This window comes from Lissotriton helveticus, chromosome 1_1 (genome assembly GCF_964261635.1).
Source record: "Lissotriton helveticus chromosome 1_1, aLisHel1.1, whole genome shotgun sequence".
Taxonomy (NCBI): domain Eukaryota; kingdom Metazoa; phylum Chordata; class Amphibia; order Caudata; family Salamandridae; genus Lissotriton; species Lissotriton helveticus.
In genome coordinates this window covers 360,312,770-360,334,714 of record NC_136057.1, presented here as the reverse complement: position 1 = coordinate 360,334,714, position 21,945 = coordinate 360,312,770, and the positions used below count along the sequence as shown (strand labels likewise).

General features: G+C 40.6%; 1 protein-coding gene across 2 annotated transcripts in view; it reads left to right on the top strand.

Annotated features, from left to right (window-relative positions):
* LOC144808584 (adenosine deaminase 2-like) overlaps positions 1-21,714 on the top strand; it is a 468,380-nt gene extending 446,666 nt beyond the window's left edge. The window contains exons 10-11 of one of the 2 annotated variants that reach the window (XM_078673647.1): positions 17,410-17,612; positions 21,144-21,714. In XM_078673647.1, the coding sequence (XP_078529773.1) occupies positions 17,410-17,612; positions 21,144-21,255 (315 nt within the window). In that variant the 3' untranslated portion in view covers positions 21,256-21,714. Of the gene's footprint in view, positions 1-815; positions 7,309-17,409; positions 17,613-21,143 lie in introns of those variants that run through there. The other variant, XM_078673645.1, reaches the window with a different exon arrangement.
* Positions 21,715-21,945: the final 231 nt, after the last annotated feature.

The following is a 21,945-nucleotide window of genomic DNA, read 5'->3' as shown; positions in this document are numbered from 1 at the left end:
ATCCTTTATTTTCTTCAGGCTCAAACGTGACTCCTAATACTGACTTTTTAAACATGTAATTCTAATTATCAACAGCCTTATATCTTGTCAATCTCTCTGATTTTCAATATGATAATATCCAAAATAAAATTCAAAACACTTAATTGCTACTCCATATTTCAACTGCTCACCAGGCCTCATCACAGCACCGTATTTACCCCAATGTGGTATTTAGGTGGGGGCTATTGTGTTGTCAGAATTGATGCCCAAGGCTGACATGTTCCAGTTCACACATTTCCCTTAACATGCAAAACAGGGAAAGGGATAGGAAGACGTCAGCTCTTTGTACAGCGTTGACTCCTCCTGAAGGTTTACTTGTGTGCCAGTTTGTAGCTTAACACTACATTGTATGGTAAATACATATTCATGCAACCAGTGTTTGACATGTATTAACACTACACGTGGCACTGAACATCACAGCTCCCTACCCCACACTATAACTTTTTCCCATCTCAGATACTACTCCGTCTGAATGTGGCGATAGCCCAATTGCTACTCTAGCTCCAATTCTCCCCATTAGGTAAACCTAACACTTCCTCTACCAATGGGTACACCATCCACTTCTCCATTAACCCAATTAATTTTGACTACTTATAACTTCAATAAAAACTTTCTTTTATAATAATCTGTATTTTCTGTTTACCTTTATCTAAAAAACTATTTGATTCAGACTGGATAAAATATGAACTTGAGTGTTTTATTCCACCATAAGTGTTGCTGTTGAGAAATCCTGTTTTGCAAGATTAGACTTGACCAGTTTTTCTCCTCATTTCTAGGTACAGCGCAATGCCCCCAGAGATGAAAGCCAAAGCAACTGAAATCTGGCATAAAAAGTGGAAGATGTTTGTGAAGGAGTTCTGTGATTCCGATTTAAGAACTGACCTCTAGAATGCAACTCCCAAGAAGAAGCGTTCCTTGAACTATGACCAAAATAAGCAGTTATCTGGCATTGGAACACTAAACTATATGGCAGGACTGACTAGATGATGAGGAAGCATATTCTAAGCATAATTATATATATATATTCCTGGACCCTTGCTATACCTCCGTTAATCAACTGTTTTCCTGAGATTTTTATTTTTTATTTGTGTTTTTGTATCATTAGAAAAGTAATTTAGCTTTGATAGACATTGCTAATCCGGGCCAAATTATTCTGGATGAAGTTTTTAAATCTGGCTAATGTGTTGCAGTGATTATGTAATATTTCAGGAACCATGAGATCTATATACTTCATTGTCATCTCAAAACATAGCTTTTAGGGGTTAAGTAGTCTTATAGAGACAAAAAATAACTCTTTAGAGCAACTCTTCTGCCATTTTCCAAAATTGCTACTCTTTATTCGTCATTTTAATATTGTTTTTGTTTCAGGATTTCCGTTGAATCATATTCGTAAACATGAGCGAAGCAGGTAGTAGCAGCGGATCTTTACCTCCTGGCAGAGTGTTACTAACTACACAATCAGAGGGCTCCTTCAACAAAGAAAAATGTGTCATATGCCAAAGTAATCCGAATGAAAAGCTAACATCAACTGCAGTTGGACATAAGAGAGCTTAACATGCAGAAGTACAGCAAGACGAAGTTCACAATAGATTGAAACTGATGGGTGGAGAATATCAAATATTTTATCATTGTAACAACAAGTGCTACGAGTTGTATACAATGGAAAAAAGCCTGAAAAAATATATAAAAAAGTAGCAGAAATCAGTAAATCACAACAAGAACACAATGCCCATCCACTTAGAAAATCGATGGCTACCCCTTCTCCACCTCCAACAACTGATCAAAAAGCAGAGGATCTTCATAGTGATATCTGTGGTTTAGTCACAACATGGGCCAAAGGGACTGACGAAAGAACAAAGTACATAGATTGTGAGTCTGAAAGGGCAAACATATTTTTATCTGTAGCTAGTTTCTTCCAAGATTACGTTTTCAGCTGAGTAGCTGACACAAACAGTGAGGTGAATGTATTTGCAGCTGAATTATGGTCAACATTGATGAAACTGTATTGATTCATAATAATACAATTAAGATGTTTCTGGTGAAAATGTACAATGACAAAACATTTTTTTGTCAGTCTAACAAAAAAAATTAGCCACTTATGGTGTTCTCAGCTCGTTTGACTCCTGAAGTTCTTGCTGCCAAAATAAGATCACAGGATGCATTAAAATCAGCAGGAACCATTTTAAGAAACATCCTAAAAGATATAGATTTTGGGCATAATGACACATTTTGTGATGCACCAGAGCTCCGTAAACCATGGGAGTCCACAAGAATGCCTGATGTTGTCTTAACGTTTTTTACATCATTGTTTAATATCAGAAAAGCAAAACTGTTAGAAGCTAAAGTCCTTGAGTTCGGAACAGAAGCGGACAACATTGATGATGTCTTTGAAGACATAAGCGAAGAAGTGACACATGACCAGGCAGGCTTATGCTGTGCAAATGTACTGTCTTTTCCAAATCATGTTTTATGCATTACATCACAGCAAAAAGAAAGCTCTGCTACACATGACGACAGCCCACGCAATCTATGACAAGTGCAAAAGCAGAGAGCTAATCACTTCAATGAATAGGATTGTGTATCAACAAGTTATAAAGAGCTAGTACGGAGCATAAACTTGTTAATAGCTCATGCTGTAAAATCTTGTTAATCCTACAGCACACCACTTCTAAGACACTTTACCAGGTAATGATTTACAATTACTGCTCTTGATAATTTTGATTTTGAAAACAACTCTTCTTTGTGTGGAGCATCCAGCTCACATGATACTGCCATTGTGCTTTTTCAAGACTGTACCAATGAAGTAGCTGCTGGAAAACAAGCTGTGTCAGCTGCAGATATAAACAAACGAAGCTGCAAACTTATTACCCAACTGCCTTGCCATTGTGTGCAAAATCACTACAAGCCATCAACACGTCCCATTCAACCAGAAAGTTTCAAAGAGGCTCAGGACATGGATCTTCTTCTACTTGATGCTGGGGTTCACAAAGCTGATTTAACTGAATTTATCATATTGCTTCTTCGGTGCGGACTGAAGGATAAAGAAAAAGGCAGTTCCTCCGTGGGTTGGAATTCATGCTCTGAATTCCCAGAATACTCTCCCGCTGAAGAAGGTTTGGGCCTCATTTTGGTTTTTTTTTGCCGTAGGGCAAGCTGTAATAATAATCTAGTTTATATAAAATCAGGGAGGTAATCACAATTTGTTGGCTTTTCAGAGGCAATAGTGCAATATTTTCCTTCTCAACCTAAGCATCTGGAAGGTTGCAGAACCAACCTCGTTCACCTGATCTCCAAAAGTGAGCCTATTGTCAATTACTACTCCTAGGTTGTTAGCTTTCCTGACAGGCATTGTGAGGGTACCTAACTCCTCCAGCCACCATCCTAGAGACCAGAAATTGGTGTTATCAAAGATGATCACTTCTGTTTTGCTCGACTTCAGTTTTAGATAATTTTCCATCATCCAGGTCTTAACTGACCTCATGCAGTCATAGAATTTCTCACCACTTTCTGATTTGATAGTAGAGACACCACTAATTGCGTGTCATCCTCATAAGAAGTTAAGTGAAAGAAGAATGTTCTAATCAAAGTGGCCAGAGATGAAACATATACATTAAAAAGAGTGGGACTCAGTGAGGATATCTGAGGGGCCCCACAAGGGAGTAGAAAAGTGTTGGAGCTAAACTTATCTAAGGTCACAGTTTGCTGTCTGTCTGTCAGGAAGGAATGCAATAGCTTCCAGGCCAGTCCCAGAATGCCGCACACCGACACACTATCTATTAGGAGATCATGGTCAACCGTGTCGAAGGCTGCAGAGAGATCGAGCATTATCAAGGCTGTGTTGCCTCCCATATCCAACGCCTCCCTGACTTCTTCAGTAGACTTAAAAAGCACTGATTCTGTGCTATGGCCTCCCCTAAAGCTGTATTGCGTTGGATCTAAAATATAATCCTCCTGAATGAAACTTGTAAGTTTGCAAAGCCAGGCAATGTTCAATACACTCAGTTCAAAATCAGAAAACATGAAAACCAAGTTTGTAGAGTATGACAATGAATGCTAAGAAAAAACAAAACTTTGCAAGTACTGGGGAAATGTTTTACACATGATAGCTTCGGAGGTGGCTAATCCGCTATGGCATTGCCCCACTGCTTTTAAGCAGTGAGAAACATAAAATAATAACTTAAGAGTTATTATCATTTCATGCTTCTGTCTTCCTGTTTTGCGGCGGGCGGTGGGCGGGCTGCTCTGCTCTTGGAGTAGTGGAGGAGTAGCTTGCACACTTTGAGTCAGCAATGACCGTTTGATCAGCCCTCCGGGGCTGCCCACACTAGTCATGCGTATTTCCCTGTTCTCCATGCAGGCTACAACTACAGCCCGCAAGGAGAACATGACCACCCTTCCAGCCCCTGGCTGAGCGCTATGTTACAGCACTCAGACCAATCACAATGCTGCATTGCAACGTTGTGATTGGCTTGGTGGTGGGTGCCTGCTGCCTGCTTCCTGTACCTGTCAGAGTCAGAGGCAAGAGAGCCGGAGTAGAGAAGACGTGGACGCGGCCTCAAGATAAGTTTTATTTTTACCGGTGCGACACCACTCTCCTCGACTCCCCACACCTGCCTCACCACCCATGTCGGCCGCCACTGGATAGTTCTAGTGAAAATCTTAATACATGCTGAACGGGAAGGTGATTGGGAGCTGCACGTGAAGACTGTGGAGTCACTGATTACTGTGTTTTGTGAATTTGATTGCATAAACTACCTGAGATATGGGTCTTAGTATTTGGAAAGAGTGAAGAAGTAAGAGTTGGAAAAACCATACCTCTACAGAAAATTCATCCAAATAAATTTTGTAGTGAAAGACAGAGTGGGAAGGTTCAATGCTGTGGCTCCAGATATGAAACTGGAACAGACGGATCACGGAAAAGCTCCAAGGGGATTGTTGGTCAGACACGTAAAAGTGAATATGTTGGTCAATGGCAGCTAGTTTACCACTGAGTCCTATCAATTTACAATTTTTTCAGAGAGATGACAAATTCAAAATTAATGGAGTATTGTGAAACTGTTTCTCACCACAAACTTGTGGGAAAGAGAGGAGAATGTTTTAATAAACATGTTGACAGCCTTCTTCACTTCATGCAGCAGCAAGAAAACACGATGAAATGACTGAACCTGTGCAACTACACACCTTTGTTACCAAACAATGTAGATAACAATATAAAGACACATTCACTAGATGTCCTGGATAGAAATTATATCCAGAACTGAAGCAGGAGAGATTTATATTGAGAGAGAAAAAGGTGTTTGAAATAATCACTAAAGCTAAACTTCCACGCTTTAATAGCAATAGTAAGAGTTTTGTCCAACCAGCCACTACAAAACAGATTACAAAAAAACTACTTTTGCAAGTAAATAAAGAGATGGATGAAGCAAAAGAAAGGAATGACTTTCCAACAAATACATTATTTGATGGAGATGCTGCAACCAAACCAATGAAATACAAACTCGTACAAGAACTTGAAAAAAAACTTTCAATTCGAAAAGCTGTCCTCATTGAAAACTGCTGTTTTTGTGGACTGTATGTCACAATTGGGAATGGTCAAGATTTCATCCATACAAAGTTCGGAGAGGTCATTCAGACCGTTCTACATATATGAAAGTCAGTCTGCAGCTTGCAAGAACAGCACATTGTCTTTGACAGTTATCTTGAACTATCTGTCAAAGAATGCAAGAGAATCAGACAAATGTCTACAACTGGAACAATTGATCTTGTGCACATTAGACATTTGACACCTATACCTGTGCAACTTGATAAATTATGGTCCTACACATCGAACAAGATAAACTCTCCACACATTGCTGATGCTTCAGTGAACATTGAATATCTAATTATTGCAATTGAAATGGCTGTCAGTGAGGAGCTGGTGCCTGCATAGATATGTTTAAAAGGTACAGGCCATATTGTACAAGAACTTGCAGCAAATTAGAGGAAGCTGGTCTTCGTGTTGTGGCACATGTGGAGTGGGCTGTTCAAAATGGTTTCAATTGAGTCACTGTACTGTGAAATGACATAGATGTTATTATTGTACTACTTAGATTTTTTGCAGTGTTCATAAGTCAAGGATTGCCAGAGTAATGGAACAGGAGAGAAGAGATACTTAATCCTGCATATTCTGTACAAGAGATGCCCAGTGTTCTTATCAAGGCACATATTCTTATGGGCGATGACAGTATGAGCAAAATTGGAGCAAATCCTCGGACCTTTAAATGCTGAATCTTGAAATGTTTAAACGGATTTGCTAAGACAGAAAAATAATGTGACTTTAAATATGTAGACAAATACGCTGTGCATGTGTGGTAAAAGAGTTCTGACTGTCACACTTTTGACGATCTTCAATGCAGTAAGTTCAAGAAATGAGTCCCCCTAAGTGACCTTCCACCAATGTTATATTCTGTGCTTGGACACATTAAAAGAGTGTTCTACTTCATCAAAAGGTGTATAAATGTTTTGGGTCATGCATTTGTAGAGAAAGATCAGTGAGAATTTGGTTGGGAAGATATTAATGGGGGCTAAAGCCTACGAAATTTCTATAGCCTCTACCCACAGAACGCGCACATACATATTCTTGCAAAATCTGTGCTACAAAAAGATGATCCTGTCCATATTCTCTTCTCAAATGTTCAGCATTCTGCAAATGTACCACAAGCTATTGCCAAAACAAATAACTAAAGAGAACTATGAAAATGTGTCTAAAATAGTAGTGATAAACATTTTTTTTGATATTCAGATCACAAACATTGGTGTATACATAAAAAATGTAAAAACCATTATTATTTGTTTCATTTCTATATATATCTCTTCTTCGTCTATTAAAGCCAACATTTTGGAAAATGGTGGTAGGGTTGCTCCGAGGGGTTATTTTCTGTCTCTATAAGACTACTTGACCCCCAAAACGTATGCTTTGACACCAAAAGGAAGTATACAGGTTTCTTGGTTCCTGAAATATTACATTACCACTGCAACACATCTGCCATTTTTCAAAAATGTCGTTCAGAAAAATTCAGCCTGGATCAGCAATGTCTACCCTACCTACAATACTTCTCTAATGGTCCAAAAACACAAATCACAAATGAAAATCTCTGGACAACAGTTTTTTTACAGAGTTATATCCAGAGGCGGCAATTATATAGCTGTTTTGTCATTTTAAAACTCATTGATTTAAGCTTTAAAACATGCAAATGTTTCATAATAAAACTATAGACATTTGGCAAATTCTATTCGAAATGTTATTCAACAACAAATAATGATTTTTGTCTGGCTTGGAGCACAGGACCGCTATTTTAACTAGCTCTGTTGGCAAGTAGCTGTGACTAACATTATTTTACTTCTGTTTACCTTAAATCAGTTAATAAACACCTTACATTAAGTGTTGACACAAAAAACTATTTATATTGCAGATATTCTTTAAGACATTTTAGGGCTGATTTAAATATGGGTGGCCGACCTTCCTCTGCCAAGGCCACAGAGTAAATTACTCTGTAGCCCTCGAGGTGGTGCCGACTGGCACATTTTGAAATGCCCATCGACCTGGCAGGCATTTAGGGAATTGACAGGAACCACTGTCAAAGCGAGTCCTGCATATTCAGTGTAACTTAACTGGATGACTCGTTCAAATATGACAGAGCCATACGCCAAGGTTACATTCTTTTTTATTTTCTAAAGAAAATCCCAAAGTGGAATTTTCTTTTTGGAATAAAAAAAAACCAATCCCCCCCTTGTCATTGGAGTCCTCTCTCGTGAGGGGAACATTCAGCAATTTTCAGTAACTCCTACCACCAGGTTTTTCCTGGCAGTAATGGGCATTGAAAACCTGCTACATTGGTGAAATTAGGTAGTTGGAAATATTTTTTGCTGATTTTATACTTGTCACAGTAGAAGGAAGGAAGTCCAAAAATGTATGCAAAAAATTAAGAAACCCAAAGCAAGGGCCGGCTACAGTGAAAACCTGATTTTTGAAAGACAGATCCTGACCAGGGTTCATATGCCCTAGTTGTTGACTGGGGGTGGGGTAGGTGGTGAGTGTGGAGGCTGACCAAGTTCCGGTGGCCACCAGATTGACTCACCCACAAGGCTGACTTTACCAAAAATAACTGAAAACCCTGAAAGAACCTTCCAGGGCTGCTACATGCTAACATGGAAACCTCAATAAGGGGTCCCTAGCACATTTGCTGTGCCATTTATTCACCCTAGATGTGAGCGTTGCAGTACGGCTACCTATTGTGTTGCCACATGCCTGTCTTCATTTTCATGAGACCAGGGACATCTTAAGGATTTTGGGGGCCCTGGGCCAAACGTATTTGGGGTCCCCTGTTCGGAACAGCTTTGAATTTATGATCCAATTTTTAGCTCTTTCATGCCCTCTTTGGCTAGGTAATTGACAGTGTGGAGGCACACTCGTCCAAATTTTAAATGTTTTTGCATCTAATATTCAGGGATAATGACGTGTGTTTTCAATATTGTAACATAGCACCAGCTTACTGCAAGTGGTCTCCGTGACACCCTCCAATTTCTCATATGTGTGGTCCTGTTTTGTTCTAAAATAACTTTTTTATGGATGTTGCATGAAACATAAACACTATTTTTCTGTAAATTGCCTGTAAAAGACCCTCACACATCACCCACATAAAAAAAAACGAAAAGAAAACAGTATTTAAAACAATACGTATAAGAATGATTCAAAGTCATCAGAGCGAGACTCTGCAGTACAGAGCTTGCTCTATCATGGGCCCCCCTGAAAGGATGGGGCCCTGGGCCAAAGCGCACTTTGCTCATGCCTTAAAACATCTCTGCATGAGACTTGGTTTTAGGTTTATACTTATTTATTTGTTGAATTCTAAGACAATGTCTCATAGAACAACAATTCATACAAAGATCTGAAAATGCATTATAGGTAGAAATCGAAACCACATCAGCCAAAATACCTTACTAATTTCAATGTTATGTTATATTCATTGTATACTGCATTAATCACCCAAGAGGGTATTCAGGCTCTTGGGCAGGTGTGTGATCCCCAAGGTATTTATACGAAGAGCCAGGTCTTTAGCTTCTTGCAGATCTCAAGAAGTGAGGAGGAGGGTGTGATGTGTTGAGGGAGGTCATTCCATGTCTTGGGTTGTTGTGTGTCAATTTAGATTCCGTATAAATTTCCCGATTTATGCCCTTATATAGGTACAATTTTCATTGCCCATATTTAGGCATAGAAATCCAGCCCTTATTTAGGCATTGCTCATGCTAACCAAATGCAGGCATGACCTACATCGGTCATCTATGTCACAACGAGTTCTTGAAAAACCAGCCTCTTAAGCCTTTAGGACTTCCCCTTGCTTGGATATTGATTTCTCCAAGAACTCATTTATTGTGCATGAACATCTAGACCTTCGGGGTTCATTCATGAAGTTCTTAAGCCAAACTTTTACGTCAATACTGGCATTCATAAACACCTTCAAGGTATAAATATACCTTCACTTGCCATGGCAAACCACGGTTCGGTCCACGATTCGACTGCCTACTTGCACGACGCGGCTTGCCACGGCAAGTTCGGAAGGAAGTCAAGTCCCCAACTGACACACTGACCAGACGCTGCCTTCCTCCTTGCAGAGAATCCAGCTTCAGTGTTTCTGACTCCCCTTGCGGGGTGTTAGAGATCGAGACTCTAGTACCTTTTCTGAAGATTGGGACTTCAAGGCTGTTAATAATATATTGTCTGATCTAGAAATGTCTGTAGTATACACAAATCATGAATATTTAGGGGGTTCATGAGACTATGAACAAATGTATTGTTTTAACCATTATGGTCATCATTTGTTGCACAAATCTGCAATACCTAGAAATGTGTATATGTATAACCAATGGGAACATTGTCCTACACCTCCAAAGGGCAGCTCAAAAACTTTTGCAATTAAATTTCCATATTTTTCAGGGTTCAATTTATCCAATGCTGAATCATTTTATTTTAAAAATATGAACAAAGACAGGAACGAAAAATATGTTAACCCATACAAAACAGATTTATTCTGCAGCCTTTATTGCCCAACTGTCTAGACAGGGTTTTGACTTTTAGAAAGACAGCATTGAGACAAAAACTGTCTGGGGTACAAAAGATTGGCAAGTGCAGGGAGTAGAAGCTTTGTTTGGAGCCTGTATCATCCCTGAGCAAATTATGTTTTTGAATGACACTGTTGAACAGACGTCTTGCCTTGGGTTAGCCAAGATCAAAGACATGAACACACCGACCATACCTATATCTGCAAGTAATAGCACTACACGGGGGGAGGTCGACGTACATAATATTTTGCACCACGACAGATCAGATCCAGAATGGAGAAAATGGTTTCTCAGGCCCACAGACACAAACAACTGTCAAGATCGATTTCTGAACAAAACACAGGGTTTCACTATCAATAGGCCAGACCCAAGATATGTTCAAAGACAGCATCCTGGGGTAGTAACAACATACAGTGTAGGGAAACTATGCCTTGATTGGCTACAGAGATCTACACTTGAGGATGTAAAACAACACTTATCTTTACTTAAAGATGGCGCAGACCTTAGGGAGTTCTTGCTAGGACCAAGAAAACCGCGTCAAAAACGTTTCATATATGCCGGTATCTACGCTGCTTATAACGAAGTATGGCAGATTACCCAAGCAGAAACTGCAGAACGAATACGAGAAATTGATCGTATTAATTTAGAGAAATCTCTTTCTGTAGTAGACAATGGGTTAACAACTCTGTCGTCCAGGATATATTCATTGGACAGCATTGTGTCTTCAGTCATAAACTATTGTCAGGTTGATGCACAGCTAAGTTTTTTAAAGTTCGAAATTATTTTTTAATTGTTTGTTGGTGCTCTACCAGGAGGCGTCGAGGGCCCACCGACGTCAAGCAAATGATACGAAAACGTGAGGCTAGAGAGTCTCTAGTCTCATCCCTGCGTAGGCACACAGATGATCGTCCTTCCTCTAGTCAAGAAAAACGACTTTGATTCAATGATCCTTGTATTTCATTAATTTATTCCATGTTTCAATAATGTTTCATTATAGCAGATTAAATCAAAGTATGGTCTAAATCATTTTCAACAATCCAGTTCAGGCACTGTCTATTAAACGTGTCCAATGCATTTCGGGCATTAAGGGTGTGCCCTTCATCAGGGAATTGACACTGCTCCCTCAGTTCAAGCTCTCTCGTCGTTTTTGCTCGGTGCTCTCTGAATTCCTTTTCGGCCTCGTCCTTCCTCAGTTTGGCTTGGTTCAACTGACTTCAGTCATAAACATCATGGAACAAGACTTGGTCATGTTGCAACATGGTCAGTCTCAATTACATTCTGTCATGCTATTAGGCTGGATGCTATGAAACGTGCGTGCAGGCTATGTGCCTTGGCTTTAATCAACACTACGTCACTGTTTTCAGAATTCAATCTCACTGATAAACAGATCAAACTGGCACAAAGGGAAGCAGACAATACGGTGCTGAGCATTGAAAAACTGGAAGAATTACCATTCACAGTGGCGGAGAAACCAGCAACTGAGCGGGTCATACATGGTAAAATGACTCTGCCTGTTACAATTTACCATTTTCAGTATTGCCTAAAACATATATCTAACAACAAGGGGTGGTGATGGACAGAGTTTCTGAATTAGGCAGAATACTCTCACCCAGTCAAGAGATCAGGGCTAGATCCAACACCGTTTTTTAGCTCACTGCACCATCCCAGTTCAGAACCTGGCTATATGCAAATTAGTCTGTTCCTGTCCCAGTGCATGATGGGAACAGGGCTAATACGTACTGCTAACGCTGTACGTATTATACTTTGCATTCTGTCTTACGATTGTAGCAGTTCATATCTCTTGCATGAGAAATAAGACTGTTCAATAAACCTATTTATTCTTGAAACGCCCGTCTATCTATTTCTGCCCAACTCTCTAGAAATGAAGCATGCACGATTGACTGAGTTAAACGGTTATCTATTGTTTCCACAATTCTGAGATTGTTCCGATTCTAAGGGAAACAAAGTTGTCATGTTTATGCGGTTGTCAGAAACTAATACCTCTTGTTCATTCAAGTAGTTTCTAGTGACCTCTGAGTTAGCTGGCACACACAAGTAATTTAGTTTAATGTACTCAAGAGAAACATACTGACCTCAGTCCTATGTCAAAATTATAGTGTATATTATTCCAATGCGCAGAGCCTACCAGGGATATATGAACTACGCTACAGGGTGTGATGTAGGAGAATGAGCGAACTCCCGTCTCCCTTTTACGGATGTGGGGACCTTGTGCGAGTAAGAGTGAGGCCGTATGTAGGTGTCTGGCAGGTTGGTGAAAGTGTAGGCGGATGTTCGAGTTTTCTGGTCTGGTGTTGTGTGGGGCTCTGCATGTGTGCATGAGAAGTTTAAATTGGCTGCGCATGTGAATGGGGTACCAGTGAAACTTCCTGGGGAGCTGTGTGATGTGGGTGGTCTAATATGAGCCGTGCAGCAGTGTTCTGGATGGTCTGGAATCTGTGCAGGAGCTGCCTGGAGATTCCGGATTAGATTGTTGCCGTTGTCCCCCCTGCTGGTGATAAATGATTGAATGGCAGTCTGTCATCCTGAGGCAACCATTTGAAGATCTTTCGCAGTGTGTATAGGATGTGGAAACAGGAGGTGCACACTGCATTAACTTGAGCTGTCATGTTGAGCTTATTGTCAAGGTTGATCCCTAGATTTCTTGTGTGGTCTGTGGGTGTGGGTGTTGGTACTAGCTTCGACGGCCACCAGGTGGAGTCCCATGGGAAGGTCTTGTTGCCAAAGGCCAGTCATTCTGTATTTTCAGAGTTGAGCTGCAAGCAGTTGGTTTACGTGGTCATGGAGTTAGTGAAGTCAGTTCTGGGGGTGGTTGTCTTGCCCGTTAGGTAGTGGATAAGTTGGGTCTCATCGGCCTAGGACACGACAGTGAAGTCTTGTGATCGAAAGATGTTGGCGAGAGGTGTCATGTATATGTTCAAAAGGGTGGGCTGAGGGATGATCTGTGTGGGACTTTGCATTTCAATGTCTTGGTCTCTGATATGAAGGATGGCAGTCTGATCCTTTGCACATTAAATTCGTTCACCACACTAAACATTTCTTCATTCACTACTAATGGCAACAACCTGTGCAATAAGATTTTCATATCGTCAAAAGCCTATGTATCTGAATATACAAGTAGTCTCTCTTTTTACATAATAGCAATCTACAAAGACTCTTTTTTTAATAGACTTTTTATAATTCTGTGAAAAAACAGAATGCATGGGCCCTCACAAACCTTAGGTGGTTTTATATTAAATACATCAGGTTTAATCTAGCTGTGTAACATCAAAGGGAGATATCTGATAGTGCAGCAATACTTTGCCTGTAGCAGGGCACATGTTCTCTCCCACGGTCTCTTATCAGCTACCTGTTGTACGAAATAAACCTGCAGCATTGCTTTCCCACAAATATGTCTCATGAGTTTTCCTTGGTATATAAGTGTAAATGTGCGCAGTGCGGAGCGAGCGCTGGCGGTGTGGGCACTATGCCTGTAGCAGGGCACATGTTCTCTCCCACGGTCTCAGAGAGAGGCAGAGAGCAAGGTAGAGAGAGCAGACAGATATTGTGGTTCATGAATGCTGGTAACAGTAGGTCCAAGAAAGAAATTGGCTGCGTGCTGTTGTAAGAAATGTTCAGTAAGATAGGTTCCTTGCAAGAACACTTGAGATGTTTTCAGAAAGTTATCATTTGTACCAGGGCAGTTGGATGGGAGGCCGCTCCGGGGAGTTCATTAAGTAAACTCCCTAAATGTACCTTATGTTACCTGTCGTTACCTTGAGGAGAAGAAAGTGCAACATCGGTGATGGTTATATAAACTCCCCAGGGAAGAAAGAACGCATAATCTCTTTGAGGGAAACCGAGAGGAGGCAGCACGTTATATGCTCTCGATTTATTCATATTGCGCACTCTAATCTTATCAGCTGTCCTCCTGCTGCCCATGTCATGTGGATGTAAATGTCAACTGCTGCACCATATCAATATAAAGGAATCAGATATTTGTTTACCCTCGTCCCACAAGGTTTTATGATCAAACTGTGATGAGCACGAAGAGCGGGTGTGTGTGAATTCCTGCGAGTGTTTCTGTCAGCGCGAGTTAAAGATTCTGTCATTGATAAAATTACCTGTAGGAGCACATTCTCAAAGAAACATCTCAGGGACATGACTGTGTGCACTACATATCCTTAACCCCTTCAACGCTGATGACGAGCTGGGCTCGTCATGAGGTAGCCTCCTGCTACGCTGATGACGAGCCCAGCTCGTCACGTAAAGTGCGCTTTCGCAAATCTCAGCGTACGGGCGGAATTCCGCCCGCACGCATGTGGTTAAAAGGTGCTTCATATAGTGGACAGAGGAGACAATTGAATCCAGTGAGAACACAGTTAAATGGAGTAGCGGTTGCTACAGGGCAGTAGTGGTGAGGCGGGTTACAAAAAAAAAGAATAGAAAAATCCACTCGCCAGTCGGACACCGCCTCTCCTCTGTCTGTCCAATGCAGGAACAACAGGAAGCACGCAGGTTCCCAGACTTCCCTAGCCAATCATGGCGGTGCTGTCACAGCAGTGTCATGATTAATCTGAGCACCGTGGTTCAAAGCTCAGACAGGCTGTGCAATACAGCCGGGTGGAGAATCTGCTAAGTGTGCATGACTGTTTGACTGGCCCAAGACAGCCAGACAAAAAGTCATGCGCATTTAGAAAGTGCTCACCACTCCTTACCCTGCTCTGTGAGCAGCTCAACCCTGCCCCGCACCAACATAGCCAGTATGGAAAAATAAAATGATAATAACATGGTGTTATTATAATTTTCTACTTCCTTTGGGGCGATTCCCCTCCCCTTTAGCGGAGGAGCAGCCACTGGTTAAATGGCTGATGCACATCAAACACATTTACCCAGGATATCACAAACTCTACACACTTGGAGTTGGTTTTGCATAGTGACTGGAGGAACTTCCAATGAGACTGTAAACAGAGAACATGTATATTCAAACAAGGATAGTGCTACAGGACCCTACATTTTTCAAAAACAAATACAGCTAAAGGAAAGGTTAACAAAGATGTTTTATCGATGCATGCAACAAGAAATATTTGGAAGAAAAAACTTTAATGCTGGCAAGTGTGACAAGGGTGACGACTTTAGTTGTTTTAATTTGTTATTTTTATTTATATTCCGATTCCAGATGACTGTGAAGACTTTATTTATGTTAATCAATTATTCTGTTTAATATCAATGATTCATAGAAATATTCTAAGTTTATAAATTCTCCCACCTGTGAGTCTCCCTGCAAAGTAGTGCCACCCCAGTCCTGGACCCTTGGTGTGGGCCTAATGTGCTTGCCAGCCTCCATGGAACCAGTGGAACCAATACATCTCCTCTGTTGCGCAGCTCAACCCCGAGCAGAACCGACGCATCTCCACTGCACAATGGATTGGGCCCATTGTAAAGACACCCAACGCCTCCGCAGCCCACACCTCTTCGGAACTGCCACTGCATGACACATCCGTGACGCAGGTCTTCGATCCCCCCTCAGCGGAACCCTTAATGACGATAACAGCCTCCACATTTTTACTGATTGGATTTTTATCATCTTTGTCTTGTTTTATTTAATAAAAATGTCTCTATTTATCTGACTTGGTTGTGGTGTGTTTTCACTGTAGTACTGTTTGAACTGCTTCACAAATACTTTACACATTGCCTTTGAGTTGAGCCTGTTTGCTCTGTGCCAAGCTACTCGAACATTGATCACAGGCTAAATTATGGTTCACTTATGACTTCACACTGAAAAGAATCGTGGTTGCTGGATGTATGAAGTTACAACGCAGGCTATTACAATGCCTGCCTTTACAACGCGGTTTTTACATCGCAATCCATTACAACGCATAGTGCTTTTGGGTGTTGGATAGTGAATAGTTTAATTTACTATTCCAACTCCAGTCCCCGTGGACACTAGGGAAGGTGTTGGATAGTAAATTAAACGTATTCCCTATCCTAGAGCGCCCCCAAGCGCAATGCGTTGTAATGGTTTGTGTTGTAATGACCGCGTTGTAATGGTAGTGCGTTGTAAAAGTTTTGTTGTAAAGGTTGTTTTCCGTGGTGGCTGCTTGAGAAGGATTTCCCCTCCACCCCGCAATAAGTAACCCAATTGCTTACACTACTAAACTCTAATCTTGGGTTTCAAAGTAATGTGCTGCTCGCCATAAAGCCCTTCACTCCTTGTCAGAGCAGTAAGCGCTATATAAATACTATTTACAATTACAAATGAGAAAGAGAGCTGTAATAATAGGTTAGAAATGGGCAAGATATTTTGACGCAAATATGTTTCTGTACATTGTTCTCAGTTAATAGTCACGCTAATGGTAAGATGCCCACTTGCATAGTGTCTTGTGTTATATTTCAGCAGCACACACAACTGAGAAGATTGTTCACAGAAACATTGCATTAATGCACACCAAGAAAAATAATTAGAGGGAATATTACTTTCCATGCTATCTCAAGTATTACATTATACATTTTGTGCGCTGTAGAGTGGGAGATATTATTGACTTTGGGTCACAGGAAATAAGGGGCATGCTTGAGACTTTACTTTTCTCTACCTTCTTCAAATTGAGGGGCTGAAATTAGTCTATTCATTAATGCTTACAAAAGTACACATCATACATAATACAAAGAGAAGTTAAAAGATAAACCCTTTTAGCACTTAAGCGAGAAAGTCCAGCCTAGACACATCTGCGGCCTCTGATGTGCTGCAGAACAGCCTGCAGTCTCCTATGGATTTAATTTTCATAGACCCTCTCCATAGCTAGAATCCATAGCTAGAATCAGAGGAGGAAGTGCACATGAGGTTTGCGTATGCACGTCCAGAAGCAGATTCTGAAAGTGTACAAGATAATGAAGCTACAATCATCACTGGAGACAGGGGGAGTCTAGAGGAAGAAGGTATTCGGTGAGTGTACTTTGTTGAGAACTGGTTTGAGGGACAATTAAGGGACATACCCCACCAGGTCCACGCCCTCATACTAGGTTATCGTGATATCAACTCCTCCACCATCTTTCAATCATCTCCATTGTACGGAATTACCTTCAATGGGCTCACAGGCCAAGGTACCTCTACACTCTCAAAATAGTATCTTCTCTTCTAAAATTTACTGAGAAAATAGCCTCAATCTCAGCACACATAGGGACGTCAATGCCGTAACCCTTTAATCGACATACCTCTTCATGCTACGTAGGCTGTACAAATCTGTAAAAACAGACGTTCCCTCTTTTCTTTGACAGGTGCTGATGCTAGTCTCAGATCTGAGGAACCACCCAGCTGCAGCTCTCTTGGCTCAAGGGCACCCTGTTGTGATCAGCAATGATAGTCCCCACTTCTTCGGATCCAAAGGCTTGTCATATGATTTTTATGAAGTCTTCATGGGCATTGGAGGGATGAAGAGCGACCTGAAAACCTTAAAGCAACTGGCTTTAAACTCCCTGAAGTAAGTGTCATTATTTGTCTCCATTTAACTTTTTCTTTGTCACTTGGGTGCATTGTCTTCATAACTCCCTTCTTTCAGGCACTACCAACAAATAATCCCCTTTGGACATTCTATGGTGTGGGTGTCATTTATTGTAACTTAGAAAACTGTTCCTTTCCCCTGGGCTCTTTGCAACCCCTGAGAATCAATAATCACTGCCCTTGGCTTTTCTATTTTTAGTAGCTTTAATGCGTATGGATGTGAATGAGAAATGAAAAACAGTAAGTAAATACATTAGGAAGGCATGGACCAGATTGCGAGAGGTTATCGAGAGTACTGGGGCTTACAAATTAGAAGTTTGAGGTATTACACTAAAACAAAAAGTGTTATTAATAATATATAGTGTCAGTTCCTCGATCCACACAAATAGCACAAGACCTCTCAAAAACACCAGACACTTAGTTATGTCAGGCCAAATTTGAAACAATCCAGTCTTCCATTGCTCGAGTAGAGAACTTGACTCATTTTTAACACAGAACACAGAGGTTATTTTCAATATCGGTCCTGCTGACCTCGGTGCCTTGAACCTGAGGCACCTAAGTGGCTCACTGCATACACCAGGTGCTCAAGCACAGAAACGAAATGCATCCAAACACAGTAGAACTGTGTGGCTGCCACAATGGCCTCTGAGCACTCCCATTTGTTTCTCTGTGGGAAGGCCGTCACGGTAGTGACTTATCACCAAGTTATGATATTCTCCTCGCATCGAACAGTGTGGTCTGAGATTGCAAGAATTTTGCTTAACCATCATTTGCAGGTCTGGAAAGGAGAAATATCTGCTAATTTCTTTTTCACCTTTCCCTTCAGACAATTGTAGCACAACAGCTTCAAATGCAAGGTAATACAATGTTCAGCAAGATCATCCCTTCACCTTGGACATAATCTAAATTGTCAAGGCCTCACAGAAAGACCTCACTGTTCGAGCAGTGGCTGAACTAATCAATACTTAATGATGGTGAGAGTTGGAAAGAGTCAAAAAGGTGCATCTACACTACAGTCTCCATGAATTGCATACTTCTTGGCACAGCTTGCAGCTCAAAGGAATCTTTTGTTTCTTAGAAGAAATCACATCATCATTCCCCAAACATTGAGACTGGCAGTTGATGAACAACCTCATTAGGGTCACTGGATAGTCAGCAAACGATTGCTGAGACTGAGACAAAGGTGTGGTTTCCATTTGCAGATGGTGGAGCAGAGGCTTGGGACCTTCCGTGTCTGCCAGGCTTTGAGGAAATATAACCCTCCGTGCAATCTTAGACATACTCAGGGAGATCTAGAAATAAGTCACCATGCATTTCTTTGGTCACATAGACTAATGGTTACTGATGACATTTTTAGATTCCTGAAAGTCATGCCTGTTTGCAGTTCATAGGCTTAGTTACTGCTGCTATAAATCAAATAAGTTCTAGTTTCAGCAGCCCCACAGTTGTTAAATCTAATAATGCCATACAGTGGCCGAGGAATTTGCTGAAGGTGTGGGCTTCCATAACCGCAAAATCACATCACTCTGACCCGAAGCTATTGGAATCACTGAGCACTTCACGGCCATTCTGAAGAATGGTATGCCGGTAGCCAAAGTAAAGAAGTCCCACATCTAGGATGTGTTGTGTCAGACATGTTGATACCCCACACAGGATAACCAGGAAGAGTCTGGCCAACCTGCTATTTGGTTGTAAACATAGAACTTGTCTTCCTCAAGACACAACATCCTTATCTGGATAAAGAGATATAGCATGATCATCCCAAGAAAAATATGAGGAAAAAGTATGCAGAAACATAGCAGACCCTTGTCAAAAAATCAAAAAGAGGATCCATGTAAAACTCACACACAAAGATGATCCTTCATTTGATGCTCAGCCACATGTAGTAACTTACATTATGAGGTCCATGCTTGCGCAACACAAAGCACTTACATTTGTCTTACTTTCACATGGTGAATCGGGTCTCTCATTGGTGGAATAATTTGCAAAATTCCTTGAGTAGACAGCCCCATCATAGACTATTTTGTCCTTCCTGGTGAGGTCTCCCCAACTGACCCACCATCTTCTCCTTCTTAACCTCTTTTTACATTCCCTGGTCCCAAATATGGTTCTCTGTCTTTATGCTCTTATCGAAATTCAAGGCCTCATTATTTCATAAAATGTTAGGTGAGCAGTGATACAATGGTGTTTTCACAAACTGTTCAGAAATGAAATAGCATACGCACTTAAACAATTTTTCCTTATCATGTAATTTAATCTTAAAGTAAAGACTTTAAACTTCAAGATATATTAAAACCTTTTCTACACACTTAAGCTGATATTTGTTACATGGCAACTGCTTTATCAAGAGTGAACAATTCACATCAATACATTTATATTAAAATGGTACATGTTATACATGTATCATCACTTTTGTTAGATCCGTGCTTTAATCTCACTTTTATAAATAAAAATTACCTGATATTTTATGAGGTTTATGTTCCTGTTGTTTTCACAAAGTCCATGTCAAGATGTCTTTTTAATTAAAGGTAATAATCACGTTATATTACTCAATTTCTCTGGAAAATGTACTCAAGTAAATTCAGTGGTATTCTAATTACCTTTTGGTTAAGTTATTGTTCTCCTGTTTGTTTGAGTGGTAACTGAGAGGGGATTTCTTTGATGCTATAACCCTTCTTGTATGCCACTTCGTAGGCCAATTGCAATCCTTTCTTTTATTCAGTCTCAAATGTGACTCTTAATAGTGACTTTAAAACATGTAACCCGAATTATCCAAAGCCTTATATTTTGTCACTCTCTCTTATTTTAAATATGATAGTGTCCAAAATAATACTAAAAAAAATGAAACGCTATCTCATATTTCAACTTCTCGCCAGGCCTTATCACAGCAGTGTATTCACCCCATTTTGAAATTTAGCTGGGGGCTAGTGTGTTGTCGGGATTGATGCCCAAGGCTGACATGTTCAAGCGCATGCATTTACCCTTAACATACGTAACAGGTGAAAAGGGACAGGAAGACGCCATCTCTTAGTACATCAATGACTGCTGAAGGCCTATTTGTGTGCCAGTTTGTAGCTTAACACTACAACTTATGGTAAATACATGTTCATGGAACCGGTGTTTGCCATGTAATAAGACTACACATAGTACTGAACACCTCAGCTCCCTACCCCACACCATAACTTATTCCATATCAGATACTACTTCCTCTGAATGTGGCGACACCCCAATGCTACTCTAGCCCCAATTCTCCAGTTTAGGTCAACTTAACACTTTCTCTAACAATGGGTACACCATCCACTTCTCCTTTAACTCATTTTCACACTGATAACATCAATAAACGTTTTATTTTACAATAATCTGTATTTTCTGTTTTCCTTTATCTTAAAAACTGTTTGATTCCCAATGGATAAGATATGAACTTGATTCTTTTATTCCACCAGACGTGTTGCTGTTGAGAAATTCTGTGTTGCAAAACTAGGCTTGACCAGTTTTTTCTCCTCATTCACAGATACAGCGCAATGCCCCCCGAGATGAAAGTCAAAGCAAATGAAATCTGGCATAAAAAGTGGAAGATGTTTGTGAAGGAGTTCAGTGATTCCTATTTGAGAACAGAACTGTAGAATGCAGCTCCCAAAAAAGGACAGCCTTGAAGCTATCTCCAAAATAAGCAATTATGTGGCAACGAAAACTAAACTATATGGCAGGATTAACTTGATTATGAGGAAGCATATTCTGTGCATGATTATATAACTCTTCCGTCATTTTTAAAATCAGTCAGTCAAGTACTTTTATTCAGCAAATCAATAATACTTTTTTTGCAACAGACCGGTACAAAGTGGGAGAGGTGTGGCGCCGCGGCCAGGGCGACTGACGCTGGAATCTGGGGATCAGGGTTCGATCCCCGGCTCCGGCGGCAGGTTAGCCCAGCACCATGCGACTCTGGGCAATAGCTTGCTTAATCTTCCCGACGGCCCCCAGCGCCTAGAGACCCTAACGGGTGATTGTGCGCTATACAAATGTGGATTATTATTATTATTACAAAGGTTAAATACAGAATAAAATACAGTTTGAGGTACGAAGCACAGTGTACAGGTTCATTCTCACAATCAGTGGAACTCAATTTAAGTAGGTTAAAAAGAATCAACGAGCAATTTGTACGAATAGGTTCTGGACTGGTCTGACTTTAAAAGGTAAAATTCATTTTTTCCTAAAATAGACTACAGTAAACATTTCTTGTAATAACAAACATTGTTAAATGCATTAGGTTTTGCATATATGGTTAATAATGTGTTCTGAGTTGTAAGTTGTAG